At 42.4% G+C, this 14,014-nt stretch overlaps 1 protein-coding gene across 1 annotated transcript in view; it reads right to left on the reverse strand.

Annotated features, from left to right (window-relative positions):
• Positions 1-14,014, reverse strand: part of Dnah8 (dynein axonemal heavy chain 8) — a 276,612-nt gene that overhangs the window by 71,399 nt on the left and 191,199 nt on the right. The window contains exons 73-78 of the mRNA XM_027943662.2: positions 13,137-13,242; positions 10,799-11,051; positions 10,486-10,676; positions 6,019-6,140; positions 2,846-2,964; positions 645-847 (exon numbers count right to left, since the gene is read on the reverse strand). Of these exons, the coding sequence (XP_027799463.2) occupies positions 645-847; positions 2,846-2,964; positions 6,019-6,140; positions 10,486-10,676; positions 10,799-11,051; positions 13,137-13,242 (994 nt within the window). The remainder of the gene's footprint in view (positions 1-644; positions 848-2,845; positions 2,965-6,018; positions 6,141-10,485; positions 10,677-10,798; positions 11,052-13,136; positions 13,243-14,014) is intronic.

Genomic DNA, 14,014 nt, shown 5'->3' on the forward strand with positions numbered 1-14,014 from the left:
AAAATTTTTTTTTTCAAAATATCAACAATGTGATGCTTTCCCAGATGATCCAAGGAGATGTGCATCCTGCAATCAGCCATCTCCAGGAAACTCTAGTTTCAGCAGATGTCACATCATCTACGATCGTGTTTACATGTCTGCCTGTCCCAGCTGCCTCAGGCCCCTGTCTCCTCTCCTGAAATCTAGCACAGGGCCTGTCCTAACCATTACTGAAGTGTGAATGAATGAATCCCTAATTACTATACATCACAATGATCATTATAGTTTTTCAGTTTGTGACAAAATCCCCATGAGTGTAATTTCATACAGACATGGCAATCACACAGACTTCGGCTCCTCGTGTTGATTCTTGCTAATCTTCTATCCATGCAGTACAGCCATCTGCTTACATTGTAAACGCAAAACAAAAAAACATCAAAAAACCCAGCATTTGGTGTACAGGTGTTTTCTTACCTACCCAGAGACACCTGTATCTTATCCTTACTCTGGAAATTATGAAGAAGTGAAAGAAGAAGCAGCTTAATATTTTTCTCCAAATCAATTTTACAGGTACATTTCTAAGAATCAATTATGAAATTACGGTAGGCAAAATTCAGAGCAAAAATACGGAAGTTTTGCCAAATTTCATAGATCTCTAATCATACCCAGCTTCAGCTTCTTGGCCAAGGCATCAATTTGAATGGTAGGGTCAGAGCCCATGGACAGGAAACAGATCAGAGGTGTCCGTGTGTCGCTTTCTTCCCAAGTTTTCTCCAGATTCAAGATAACTGGTTCTGTGTACTTCTCCTCCAAGGAATCTGCAATATACTTTCTGGCTTGAAAAACAGTACGGTCTGGGCACCAGGACCTAGAAATGAATACAAGTCAGACGTAATAAATTCAGCGTATTCATTTTTTATCCTATTTAATTCTGGGCACATAAAGAACACATATTTAATTAGCCACAGGACAACAAGCTCATTCTCCCTTCTGCAGGTCTGTGTAAAAGGGATGGCAATGTTCCCTATCCCTGGATGAACACAAATTTAATCACGTGGCTTGGTGCCAGGCATTGGCAAGGATTGGGCAGCAATGATAAAACCAGTGTCCTCTGCCAATATACCTGTGATGGGGGTGACCTGCCACACACTCTGACGCCCCTGGTCCTCAGAGGGAGAATCCTTGGGACAAAGGTGTCAAAAGTTAGTGGATGAGCAAGCATTTATGTTATACCATTTGTGTACCATTGTAGGTTATACACAGAGACACATCAAACAAATATCATGTGACATTTGATATTTTAGATCACAGACCAGCTCTAAAAATTCTTATTTGATAGTAGATTATACTATTCATTTAAGATAGATCTAATTTTTGCCACAATCACTTTAGAAAGCAGTATGGAGATTCCTCAGAAAACTTGGAATGGAACCACCATTTGACCCAGTTATCCCACTCCTCAGTATATACCCAAAAGATTTAAAATCAGCATATTATAGTAACACAGCCACATTGATGTTTATAGCAGCTCAATTCACAATAGCTAAGCTATGGAATCAACCTAGATGCCCTTCAACAGATAAATGGATAAAGAAAATGTGATATATATATATATATATATATATATATATATATATATATATATACAATTGAATATTATTCAGCCATAAAAAAGAGTAAGTTTACGACTTTTGCTGGTAAATGGATGGATTTGGAGACTCATGATAAGTTATAAGCCAATCCCCCACCAAAACAAAGGCCGAATGTTCTCTTTGATATGTGGATGCTGACACACAATAAGATGGGGGAGGGAAGCATAGAAGTTCATTGGATTAGACAAAGGGGAATGAAGGGTAGGGAGGGGGGATGGGAATAGGAAGGACAGTGGAATGAATCAGACACAACTTTCCTATGTTCATATATGAATACACCACAGTGAATCTCACCATTGTGTACATGCAGAAGAATGTGATCCTAATTAGAATAAGTTATATTCTATGTATGTATAATGTATATGTATAATGTATCATATACATTCTACTCTCATGTACATCTAAAAAGAATAAAAAAGAAAAAAATATAAACCGAATTTTACAATAGGTAAAAGACACATTTGTTCCAACAAAAATAAGTAGCACTTTCATACTCTGTAGACTCGGAGGTGATCCTTGTTGCCGTTCTCATCACTGTTACCAGCACAACAAAACCTGGGAAACAACTTTTTCCAAGGGCAAGCTCAGGCATACAACCCCACCATTTTACCTCATTCACTAGTCATGCACACGCGCGTGCACACGCGCGCACGCGCGCACACACACACACACACACACACACACACTGATTTTTCAAATTTGCAAAGTCTCCTGGAGCTACGAGATGTTGAGGAAATGTGAAAAGTAAGCAGGGAGGGGAACACTCTCCTTAACCTCCATTTCAAACTTTTGCTTCCATTTTAGTAGCCAAAATAGTATAATAGTCTTGGATTCTTCCCTCAAGTGAATTCAATTTCAGTGTATAAACTAATTGCCTTATAACTTTGTAAGTTCTATTTTTATAAAGAAGTCATTTCAACACTGAATGATTCACTTGTCAGTAATTGAACAAAGTGAATAATAAAATCATTATTTTCTTTTTTCCTATCATTAATACATTGTCAAACTGTGCATGTCACCCCCCCTGCCACCATCACCAATATGTTCTGCTGGTGAAGGAATTTGGAGAATTGCCTTCCAAAATCACAGTTTGGAGACATGTGCATTTCTTACAAAAGCCATGGGTGACAACGTGAAGTCAGCTCGCTGAAGTACAATCTGTAATTTAAGGACATGACAGTGATGCTTCTGGGTCTAAGAATACCTCTTCTTACCTGATAAGTAACAGCTTGTGGCAGGTATCTAGGGAATCATTATATCCATCAGGGATAATTTCCTCCTCTGGGGAATCTTTATCAAACCAGCTTTTCCACCCCTTCTCATTGCGAGCTATCTAAAAGAAACAAGCCAAGAAGTTAGACAGGAAGTCCAGTGGCAGGACTGTGCCGGAGGCTCTGACCCACCTCCGGGGGCATTCTTTACAGGAACCTAGCTTTTCAGGCAAAACAACACATTTCATATTTTTCATCAGAATCAATGACCTGAATAATGTCAATGTGGTCTAACCCTCTTTCAGTTTCCCCCATTATTTTTCTACACGATTCACTAGAATTAGGATCATGTACCAATTATACAAAATGGTTGGACAAGAAGAAATAGAGATCAAGGTTCCTCAATTTTGCTATTATTGCTATTTTGGAGGGGGTGATTCTTCACTGTGGGGCTATCCTGGCCATCGTAAAATGGTCAGCGGCATCCCTGGTCTCCACCCACATGGTACCAGTAGCATCCTTCCAGACATTGCCAAATGCCCCTGGGGGGTGGCACAAAGTTGCCTTCAGTTGAAAACTACTGATACAGACCATTCTGAGAACTAAACCTCTGAATGTTGACTTCTGATTAAAAATAGCAGTAGGTGGGGCTGGGGTTGCAGTTCAGTGGCAGAGCACTTGCCTAGCATGTGTGAGGCACTGGGTTCCATTCTCAGCACCACATATAAATAAAATAAAGGTCCACTGACAACTAAAAAAATGTCAGTAAGTGTCAAAAATCAAAACTTCTGTGATTCTCAGGTGATCCCGCACTGTGAGGCCTTACACCTAGAAATGGCAGAAGTCTCTCCAGGAACTGGTCTCAAGCAAGCATTCTTCTGGAAGCCTGGAGAGGACCTCAGGTTTTCAGAGGCATTAAAAGGTGTTTCCTGCAGCCCAATTGCTGCCAGAACTAATTACAAAAACTGTCGATTGGTGAGTCTGCCATTACTCCTCAGTCACAATAGGGTGAATTCTTCAGACGGTGTTGGTAAGCACTTTTAAAAACTCCATGGTAAGCAATAGCAGCAAACTGCAAACCCTCATGTCACAGATACTACTGCGGTTGGACTTCCACTTCTGTTATCTCCACTTTTTATTGAGGCATAACAGAGGTTAAAAACTGCCCAAGGTCACGGGTTGTGTGAACAATGCATCCTTTAGGATACAGACAAGGTGTAAATCATTAACAAAACAGTTTGCTCTGAAGTTTGGTTGCCTTGACTTTGTCCCTAGGGCACTAGGAGATGGAGGGGGACCTCTGAAATGTTTCGCAGCCTCTGTCTTTCTCCTGAAGACTGCAGCGGCTCTCCCAGGTTGACTGCCCTCAAAGCATTTGTCCACATGCTGCTTGGAGGGCCTGAGTGCTGCTCGCCAGGCCCCATGCACAGACATCCACGGCACCTCCGCAGCTCACAGAGGCCCAGGAGAAGCAGGCACACAAGAGAGCAGATGGCTGCTCTCAGCTTACTGGCCTTCCACCTGCAGGGGGCTGCAGCAGGGATGGGCAATGGGATGATGTCCTGCTCTGGCCAACTTCCTGTCCCTCCAGGTGTTAAGCAGCTTGGCCTGGCATGGCAAAGCCAGGGCAGCTGCTGTTTGAGGTTATTTTTGCTTCAGTTCCTGACACCTACATCTACTCAGTAAGGAACTTCTAATCCTTCCATTCCCTCGCACAGAGAGGCCAGACGACTGATAGACGCCTGGCGGCAGCTCCCATAGAATTCCCGTGACCTTCCTAGGAATGGCCACTTCCTCACTTCTGACCATTGACGGCATGACAGGAGTGGGAGAGAAATAACTCATGAGGGCCTGGGAAGAGCATGAGGTCAAGGGGTATCTGCTGGCTATGTGACCTTGGTGAGAGCTTAACCTCTCTAAGTTCAGTCTTTTCATCTAGAAAGCAGGGCCAATAACACCTCCTTATAGGGTTGTTGCAAAGTACCCAATCCATAGTGAGCAGTAATGGCTACCAGAATCTACACCATGGGGGTACTTTACATGTAACTGGGAGAGACAGGCAGTAGTATCCTTCCAGCCATATAATCTGTTGGCCGAGGGCACTGATATTGAGTGAATTTGCTAGGGATGCTTGAAGATCTTGTTTATTCAGTCTCTGAGTAGATCCAACCTTTCCCCAACCCCACTCCAAGAATCTGTCCACCGCTGACAGTTGTGGCTAGGGTAGCACAGTGCACAGGGATCAGTGATCGCAGAAGGAGTTTCTGCAAGTCTGCGATCCAGTAAGGATCCTTTGTCAGTCAGGTGCAATCACAGAAAAGAGACAACTAACTACCAGCCGGACACTGGGAAACTGCAGGTACCATCAATGACTGGCAGTTACAACCAATGACCCCCAAAATAAACAACTATCTTTATTCTAAGTTGCACAATTGCTTTCCAGTGATAGTCAAATCAACAACAAATCCACAATAACCAATAAATAGATATCTTCAAATATGAAAAACTGGTAAATTGGTACCAGATTCACATTTTCATCATTAAAATGATTAAAAAGGAGCCCACCTCTTAATTTACCTCAAACTCAAACCTACACCAATTATTCAATCATAGGCAGAAGTAAAAAATGCAAAAAAATATCAATTCTACAATGACAGGGTCTACTCACTGATCTGCTTATAATAGCAACTAAAGCAGACACATAAAAACAACCCATGTTACTGCTTGTAATCCCAGTGGCTTGGGAGGCTGAGACAAGGAGGATCACAAGTTCAAAGCCAGCCTCAGAAACTGAGTGAGGCCCTAAGCAACTCAGTGAGACCCTGTCTCTAAATAAAATTCAAAAAAGAGCTGTGGATGTGGTTCACTGGTTAAGTACCTCTGAGTTCAATCTCTGGTACCAAAAAATAAGAAAGAAAGAAAGAAAGAAAAAGAGGGGGGGGGGAGAAAACACAACACATGCCCACCGCACAGGAAGAAAGATGGTTCCCTGCACCCGTAAAAAGGCCACTCTGAGGTCCATCTGTCCAAACTGCACCCTCCCAGTCACAGCACCTCAAGCCCACACTGTTGTTTGACTCCTGCAGGTGAAGGAACTGTCATCAGGAGGACTCAGTTAAGATGGCCTGTATGCATTTGGATTTACAAACCTGTACTTTTCACCAGCCCCTTGTTACCTGGTTCATAATTTCTGCAAATTGCGGAAGTTTACTCAGCTCTACGAGATTTAGCCACGTCATGTCCAGGATCCAGCGAAACGGTTTTGGGGGGCAGGCTTTCAGGTCCAGAGCTGCACCCCCTGGGGGGAAACGTCAGACAGCATGAATCAGGCGATCTCGTACTTCATTTTTAGACATTTATTTTCCAAATAATAAAAGCGAGATAACCATATTACATAAAATATGGGAAAATTGGCAAATAATCATATTATGGAAAATGTGGTTATCTTTTTTGGGTACATTTCCCTGAAGTCTCAGTGCTTTATTTACTGATTTATAGTATCTTATAAAATATGACAGCAACACTTTGTCATTTTTCCCTGCAAAGAATTTTTCTCAGGTGGTCACGGGTATTTTCCTCTTTGTCCACTTTTTCTTTTTTACAACCAAATTTCTATATTGATGAATTGGTGGATCTTTTCATGTGTGATTTTTACAGATCATTTCTTAGTCAATCATCACTCCTCCAGAATATCAATATTCAACACTATTTCTTACCGAGTTAAACAGATGATTAAACAGTTGGATAAAGAGGAAGAGAAAGAGGGAAACATTGAGGGAGGGGGGGAAAAGAGAACCTCATACATCTTGGGATTGTTTTAGGGGGTAAGTGGTGTTCAAATCACTTATTCAACAAATATTTATTAAGCCCCCCCACCCGTGCATCTGCATGACCCAGGCACCGAGGACACGGTGGACAAAACCAGACAAGGTCCCTGTTGTCATGGAGTTTGGAGGCTATCGGAGGATCTGGGTTATGGCATCAGATTATATTTTGAAGCAAATCACAAGTCAAATGTCCATACCTAAGGTAGTCATTTTCCAACCAGATACATGATTATAATTTTAAAAGTCCCTATTAAATGTCTCTAGTAATATCACACCATAACTCTAGCTCCAATGCTAAGTTAATTCAGATGAACGCACAACAGTGTTTCTGGAATTTTAAATCCAGTGGTCCTCCTTAAAATCCCAGCAAATCCTTCCACTTCACATATCAACCCCTGGGCTAAAAGGTGGTGGGGGGACTACTGATCTTTGCTCTTTTTGTTTAGCATCTTCCTGAGAAGATATTCGAACTGTAGACCCCTTTGCTCTACCACAGAGGTCTTGGGGATCAGCGGCTCTGAGGGCCACAACACCTTTAGAACAGGAAGTGACCCTTCTTCTCACTGTTCCACCCCCCTGCAGAGGGGAAAGACCAAGTTCTGTTCCAGTGTGAGAGTCACTGATGGGAGAAGCAACCCTCAGAGAGCGCCCCCTGCAGTCTTCACAGTTCCCACGTCTCTAGCTCAGAGACACACACCTCTTTCTTCTCAGTGGTTTCCGAAGAAATACTTTCATGTGACTACGCACTTTAGGGACATCAGAAGAAGCCAACTAAACTGCCGGGCATTTTTAAACATATCATGTATCTGAACCAACCCAGAATGATGACAGCCCACCCTGCTCTCCCAGATATCCCAGCTCTGTCACTGACTGGCTGCTTACGTTTGGGCAAGGGACTCCGTCTCTCTAGATTGCCTCATCAGATGGATGTCCTAATAGAATCCCCCAGATGAACTGCTGTGAGATTAAATAACGTGTGTAGCAGATGTAGAACAACCTCAGCTCAGTGGCTGTTTTGACATTAATTCATATTCTCTGCCCCCCTCTTTGGGAAGTCCAGGTCCAGTCCCACCTGGAAGGCAAAAGCAGCTCCCCGCAGCTCCCCAAGGTCTTTTTATTAATAGTCTATGACAAAAGAGAGACAGTATCTTTCTAAAATAAGCACTCCTGGAAAATGGATATATCAGTTGCTCTGTAACGCAGGATTGCCTCTGGAAGCCATTTCATTTTTCAAAGCTCTGATATTCTCAGTTGCAAAAGAAAGTCAAAGGCACCTTACAAATATTGGAGAAAACAGGAAGTAATGGATACCTAAGGATGGTCACTCTTGGGAAATCAAATGTTGCTGCCAAGATAAACAACTGTTTTCCCCCTTAAGTATTGTGTTCATAACATTTTTTTTTAAAAAAAAATAAGTCTATGATCTAAGGGCCATATTTTTAAAATTTTTTAGAAACTGAACCATATCATCTTTTAAGAAACAATTCAATCAAAATGTAAGCCAGTTCAAAACTAAAACTACAATAAACTCGTTTTGTCTATGAAACAACACACTCTTTTTACAGCTGAGATGATTGTACTTCTGTCAATCAACCTATCATACAATTTCAAATTAATCTTCCTAAAGCACTGCTCTGTTCAGGCTACATCCCTGCTCATAAAACAATCGATGGCTCCCTATTGCCAACTAAATGAAATCCAAATTATTCTTACAGGCTCTTCTGGCCCTGTACAATCCAGTTCTGACACTCCAGTTTTTATGAAATGAAGTCATAAATATGCTCCAACCCCAATGTAGGTGTGCAGTCTTCTTTATTTTTCTGTAGCAAATCTAATCCTCCTGAGGAACTCTGACCCTCCTGTGTTGCCTGTTTCTCAATCTTCTGATTTCCCACCCTCTTTCAAAGAGCCCAGATCTTTCTGGGTAATAGCTCTGGTCTAGCTGGGTTTGCTTGGTGGGGGAGGGGTGGCGGGGTGGGATCTCATCTTGGTTTGGGGGATACCTCAGATCTGCATGTTGCCCCCTCATCTCCATGTGTCTGGGTCACAGGCTGGGTTCCTGTACAAGATCCTCTGATTGCAACTAATCCTGTCTGCCAAGCCCCAGCCTCGACCTGTCTCCAGTTAGACATTCCCTTGCCCTGCAGCACCCTTGACCTCTCTCTCCCAGCTCTCAGACACAGCCACTTTCCATTTCACCTCCACGATCTCTCATACGCATTCCTTCCTTTATATTCTCATGGCCTTTCTCCTGGGCAGGAATGCACATCCTATGATTGGGGAGATTGGGGAGACTCCAGTCAGGCGTCTGACCAACTCACCTCCTTAAGGGACAGTCACATCCCAGTCCACAAGGGCCCTGCTTCTTGCTAGGTCCACAGGATCCTTTCCACAGTAAGCCACCAATGTACCTGTCGAGTCCTATTTCCCGCCATCCACAGGGCATTTCAACAAAACCAGGCTGTTTCAACAGCGCTGCTCTGTCTCAGTATGGGGGGTTATCCTCATTTCTGCCTCTCCTGAATTCAGGATCCCTCTCAAATGCCACTTTGTTTTTTGAGGGTAAGGGTAGCCAGAAAATGATATGCCAAATTATATTTAAAGAGCCAAAAACACAAGAAAAAGATTGGAACATGTTTATCATCAATCAAATAATCCCCAGATCATTGTAGAGGTAGACTTTTTGTTCACAAAGCCTTTTTTTTTTTTTTAAATAACACAAACCACATGCAATCTTTTCCTCCTTTTTGATTGAACACCTTGTTTTTGTTTCTTAGCTCTATTACTTAAGTTGTTCTGCTTTATTTTAGAGGTTTTTTTGTTTTTTTATTTTTGGTACTGGGAATTGAACCCAGGAGTGCTTAACCACTGAGCCACATCCCCAACCCTTTTATTTTTTATTTTGAGACTAAGTTACCTAGGGTCTCAATAAGTTGCTGAGGCTGGCTTTGAACTTGTGTTCATCCTGCCTCAGCCCCCAGCCACTGGGATTATAGGTGTGCACCACTGTGCCTGGCCATTAGAGTTATTTTCTAAAACTAACTTTATCCCCATTATGAGTCTATGATTTATTTTAAAACAAGGTCTGGCTTATGCTTGTGTCTCCAATAGCAGCATGACAGGTTTATATAGGAAGTGCTCAGTAAATACTTGTTCAACTGAAAATATCATTTTTCTTTTTGGTACCAGGGGTTGAACTCAGGGGCACTCAACCACTGAGGCATATCCCCAGCCCTATTTTGTATTTTATTTAGAGACAGGGTCCCACTGAGTTGCTAAGCACCTCGCTTTGCTGAGGCTGGCTTTGAACTTGCAATCCTCCTGTCTCAGCCTCCCAAGCAGCTGAGATTACAGATGTGTACCCCTGCATCCAGCTGAAAATAACATTCCTTTGTCTTCTTAATTATACCTTTTAATATAGAGATAAGCAATGAACAAGATGAATGTCAAAAATGGAATACAAACATGCCTTTTTATGGCCTGAAAAATAATGATACTCCTTGGCTGAGGGAATTGCTCTCTTGCTCTAGAAAACTCACCACCAGCATGTCTTTCAATCTATTCTCCTAAGCATGGACAACAATGAACAGACTGGACATGATTATATATCTAAAATCCACAGGGTTAGCACAGACCTGAATCTCAAAGTAACCAGAGAAAAATTAATGGAAATCAGATAAAAAAGACATTAAAAAAAAGAACATCACTTCCATTAGGACCCAATTTCCCTTCCATATCACAGAAATGGGTTTAGGGAATATCAAAGAACACATCAAAAGCAATACTTTTTACCCATCCGCATTACAAACACTTTACCTTTAATGAGAGCCTGAAACTCTCTGTGCTTAACTGTCCCTCTCTGAAGATCAATTTTTAAGGTCATGAGGAGTACAAAGAGGAATTTGTGGTTTTCGTACAGGCCTCTGACGGAGTATGTAAAAACTTCGTATGTCAGGTACTCGATAATGTTGGTGATCCTCTTTTGAGGGAGTGGCGACTTCTCAGACCTGCAGTCCATTTCAAAAAATCAAAGAGGCAAAAATCAATTGCTGAAAGCAAAGAAATACAGATACAAAGAAATTGAAGTTACAGCTTTGGAGCCACTGGGGAAAAGGTGGGGAAGACTGACCTGGCCATGGACTGGTCAAAGAGCTTCAAGAACTGGGCCAGCGACGTCTGGTACATGATGTTGACCATGCTCATCTCCGTGATGAGGAAGTAGAGGATGCTGCCTCGGGTGGCCGCGGCCCGGAACTCCTCCTGCGCCGTGTTGATCTTGATCTCGGTTTCCGCAGCCACGTGCAGCTTTTCACTCACTTCAGCTGCTGTCTGCTTGGTAGTTCGGAGGACACCAATGAGAGATTCATCATCTACCAAGGAACCTAAAAGTCAAAGGAGGTAAACTGTAGATATGAGTTGGAGCGGCTTCCAAGCAAGAGGCGTCGCTTCTGAAATCCCACTGCTCATTTCCACCTGGATTTCTCCAAAGTCCACAGGGTCCCAGGGGAGTAGAATCTTTAAGACGCCAAAATGTCAATTACCACCTGATGCCAGAGACGTGCCAAAGGCCTGTCCTGTACCCGGCTTACAAATCTGCAAAAGGCTAAAGACCCATTTGATAGGTTTTCAAATGTCTGAAGACAATAATGGCATCTCCAGGGATTTTAGCCATTCCCTATGTGACATGCTTTCCCTCCATCTGGGTGGCTTTTCACCAAGTGTCCCCAGAGTGTCTGTCCCACTTGTCTTGGGGTGTGAGCTGGGCAAAAGCTTGGTGTTACAGTTTGGATGTGAGGTGTCCCCCAAAAGCTCACGTGTGAGACAATGCAAGAAGGCTTGGACAAGACATGACTGGGTCACAGCCTTAACCTAATCAGTGGGTTAATTCCCTGATGGGATTAACTGGGTGATAACTGGAGGCAGGTGGGGTGTGGCTGGAGGAGGTGGTTTACTGGGGGGCATGGCTTTGGGGTATATATTTTATATCTAGTGAGGGGAGACTCTCTCTGCTTTATGATCACCATGTGAGCTGCTTCCCTCCACTACACTCTGCCATGATGTCCTGCCTCACCTCAAGCCCCAAGGAATGGAGCCCACTGTCTGTGGATTGAGATCTCTGAAACCTTGAGCCCCCAAATAAACTTTTCCTCCTAAAATTGTTCTGGTCCGATCTTTTAGTCACAGCAGCCAAAGAGCTGACTGAGACTCGTGGCAAGCTGACAGGTGAGCAGCACCCTCTCACCTCCCCCGGTTGAGCAGAACCATCATTGTTACTGAGAACTCTGGTTCCTCTACATCTACAAGAAGAGACTGGGGGACAGTAGAAGTGTCTCGCCAGGAAGAGAAACCCTAATTTTATTTTTAGCTTCCCCTTCAACGTTGTTTTTAATAGAAATAACACGTGCTCGTGACCATGAGTTCAGTTTTAAGCTATGGAAAGATTCTTTGGATGTGCTCAACTCTTGGCCGGTACACAGGGCGGCGCTTGGGCCTGTCCTGGATTCTGGGAGGCAGGCGGGCACTGCAGACGTGCTGAGTTCCTCTGGCAGACAGGCCACATCTCAAGTGGAAATCCACACTTGGTTAATCTCACAGCAAAGACATCTGGATCTGGCACACTCCTCGCAGGACCAGGGAGCCACCTTTGGCTCTCCTTGCTAACACTTACCAAGAGACCAGCGACTTCACCAGCAGAAGCAGTGCCATGAAGGCAGATAGAAAGACTTTCCACTAAGCTCATCCTAAAGGTTAGGTTTGGGAAGTTAGGGGTTTTTTTGTTTTTTAATTTTAATTCAGGAATTAAAGTGATATTGGGAAGTATTCTTTATCAGACTGCTAAAAAATGGGGGAATTCAGGTTGTTGTGATTTGCCTACACAGAACTATATGATGTTTGTTGATTTCACTTTATTTGGATACAATTTTTCTTTTACTATATTGAACAGGGAGTACATCCTCAAATTGGGGTATGGTATGATGACTCTGACTGCCCAGAGGAGACCCTACCCTTGACTTCCAAGTGCAAAGTCAAGGTGAGTTGAAAAGCTTGGTAGCCAAGCTCCTTGGACACAAATGACATGTGTCATAACCTGTTGGAGCACTGCATTTTAAGACCAAATGAAAGAGTCAGTCTGAAAAAAAAAATAGATTAGCACATTAGTTTCTTTTGGGCAAGCAAATTAGCCTATTATGAGTTACCCAGCTCCACTGGGAGCCCTTATTTTTCTCAGGAGAGAGCAATTACATCAAGAAAACTGTGTTATTCCCAGATGCGCAGTCTCTAGTTGCTAATTCAAAAATCAGATTCTCTGCAGTCCTTCTTTAACATCTAGCTAGAAACCGCCTGGCTTGTTTTTGTATTGGTAACTCAACTTTTTCCTAATGTGTGCAATCATGAGAGCATTGAAGTGTATAAAAGAAATCCTCACTTAGGGTTTGTTATTTGATTACTTCTTAATAACACAATACCTTTTGTAGCACTTAATTTATAGAGGAGGTTATCTTCAAGTTCTTTCATCTTTCGCTTATTAAAAGTAACGTCCTCCAAAAGTTTAACCCTCTCAGACTCTAGCTCCTGTTATTAAAAAACAAAAAGATATCATCAGAACTGAAATTCCCAGTGATCATGGCAAATTCAACATATTAGTTTTTTGTTATTAATTTAAAATGTTTCAACCAAACTGCCTTTTGAAGGACAGAAGAAATTACTATCATTAGTCAAATCCGTCTGTATTTTGTTTCTCTGGATAATTTTTTTAAACTATGCCCACTAGCATTCAGATTCCACATCCCTTAGACTGGCATGCAGGAGATAAGGGCTAAAACAATTTTACCCAATTACCCCCAGCCTCCTTGCCAGCTCGGTTTATTAACAGAATGTCCCATTCTCTTGGACCTGTTCCCACACTGCATCTGTGAGAAATGCTCATTTTATTTGAAGGAAGAAGAGGTAGAAACAAAGAGGCATTAATATCAAGAAACCACGGGGCTACTGAGGTCAAATATGAATTCTCAGCTTGAGATCTGACTACAGGCACACAGGACCTGACGTCGCACACTCAGCTGCCGACACAAATCCGTTTTCCATTGTATTTGCATCTCCTTCTACCAAAGGGATTACAGCGGTGTTGGAAGGTATCTTTTTCCTACATAAATAATATAACTTAGAAATTATATTTTGGAAAAATGTCAAACTTTTAGAAGTTTGCAAGACTAGTACAACAAATTCTCATATATCCTTTACCTAGAGTCACCAAAATGACTCTAGGTAAAGGGTATATGTTGTTGGCTTTTCGCTCTGTCTATAAATCATATTGTTGTTGTTGTTATTATTATTATTGTATCTT

The sequence above is a fragment of the Marmota flaviventris genome, chromosome 6 (assembly GCF_047511675.1).
Source record: "Marmota flaviventris isolate mMarFla1 chromosome 6, mMarFla1.hap1, whole genome shotgun sequence".
Classification (NCBI taxonomy): domain Eukaryota; kingdom Metazoa; phylum Chordata; class Mammalia; order Rodentia; family Sciuridae; genus Marmota; species Marmota flaviventris.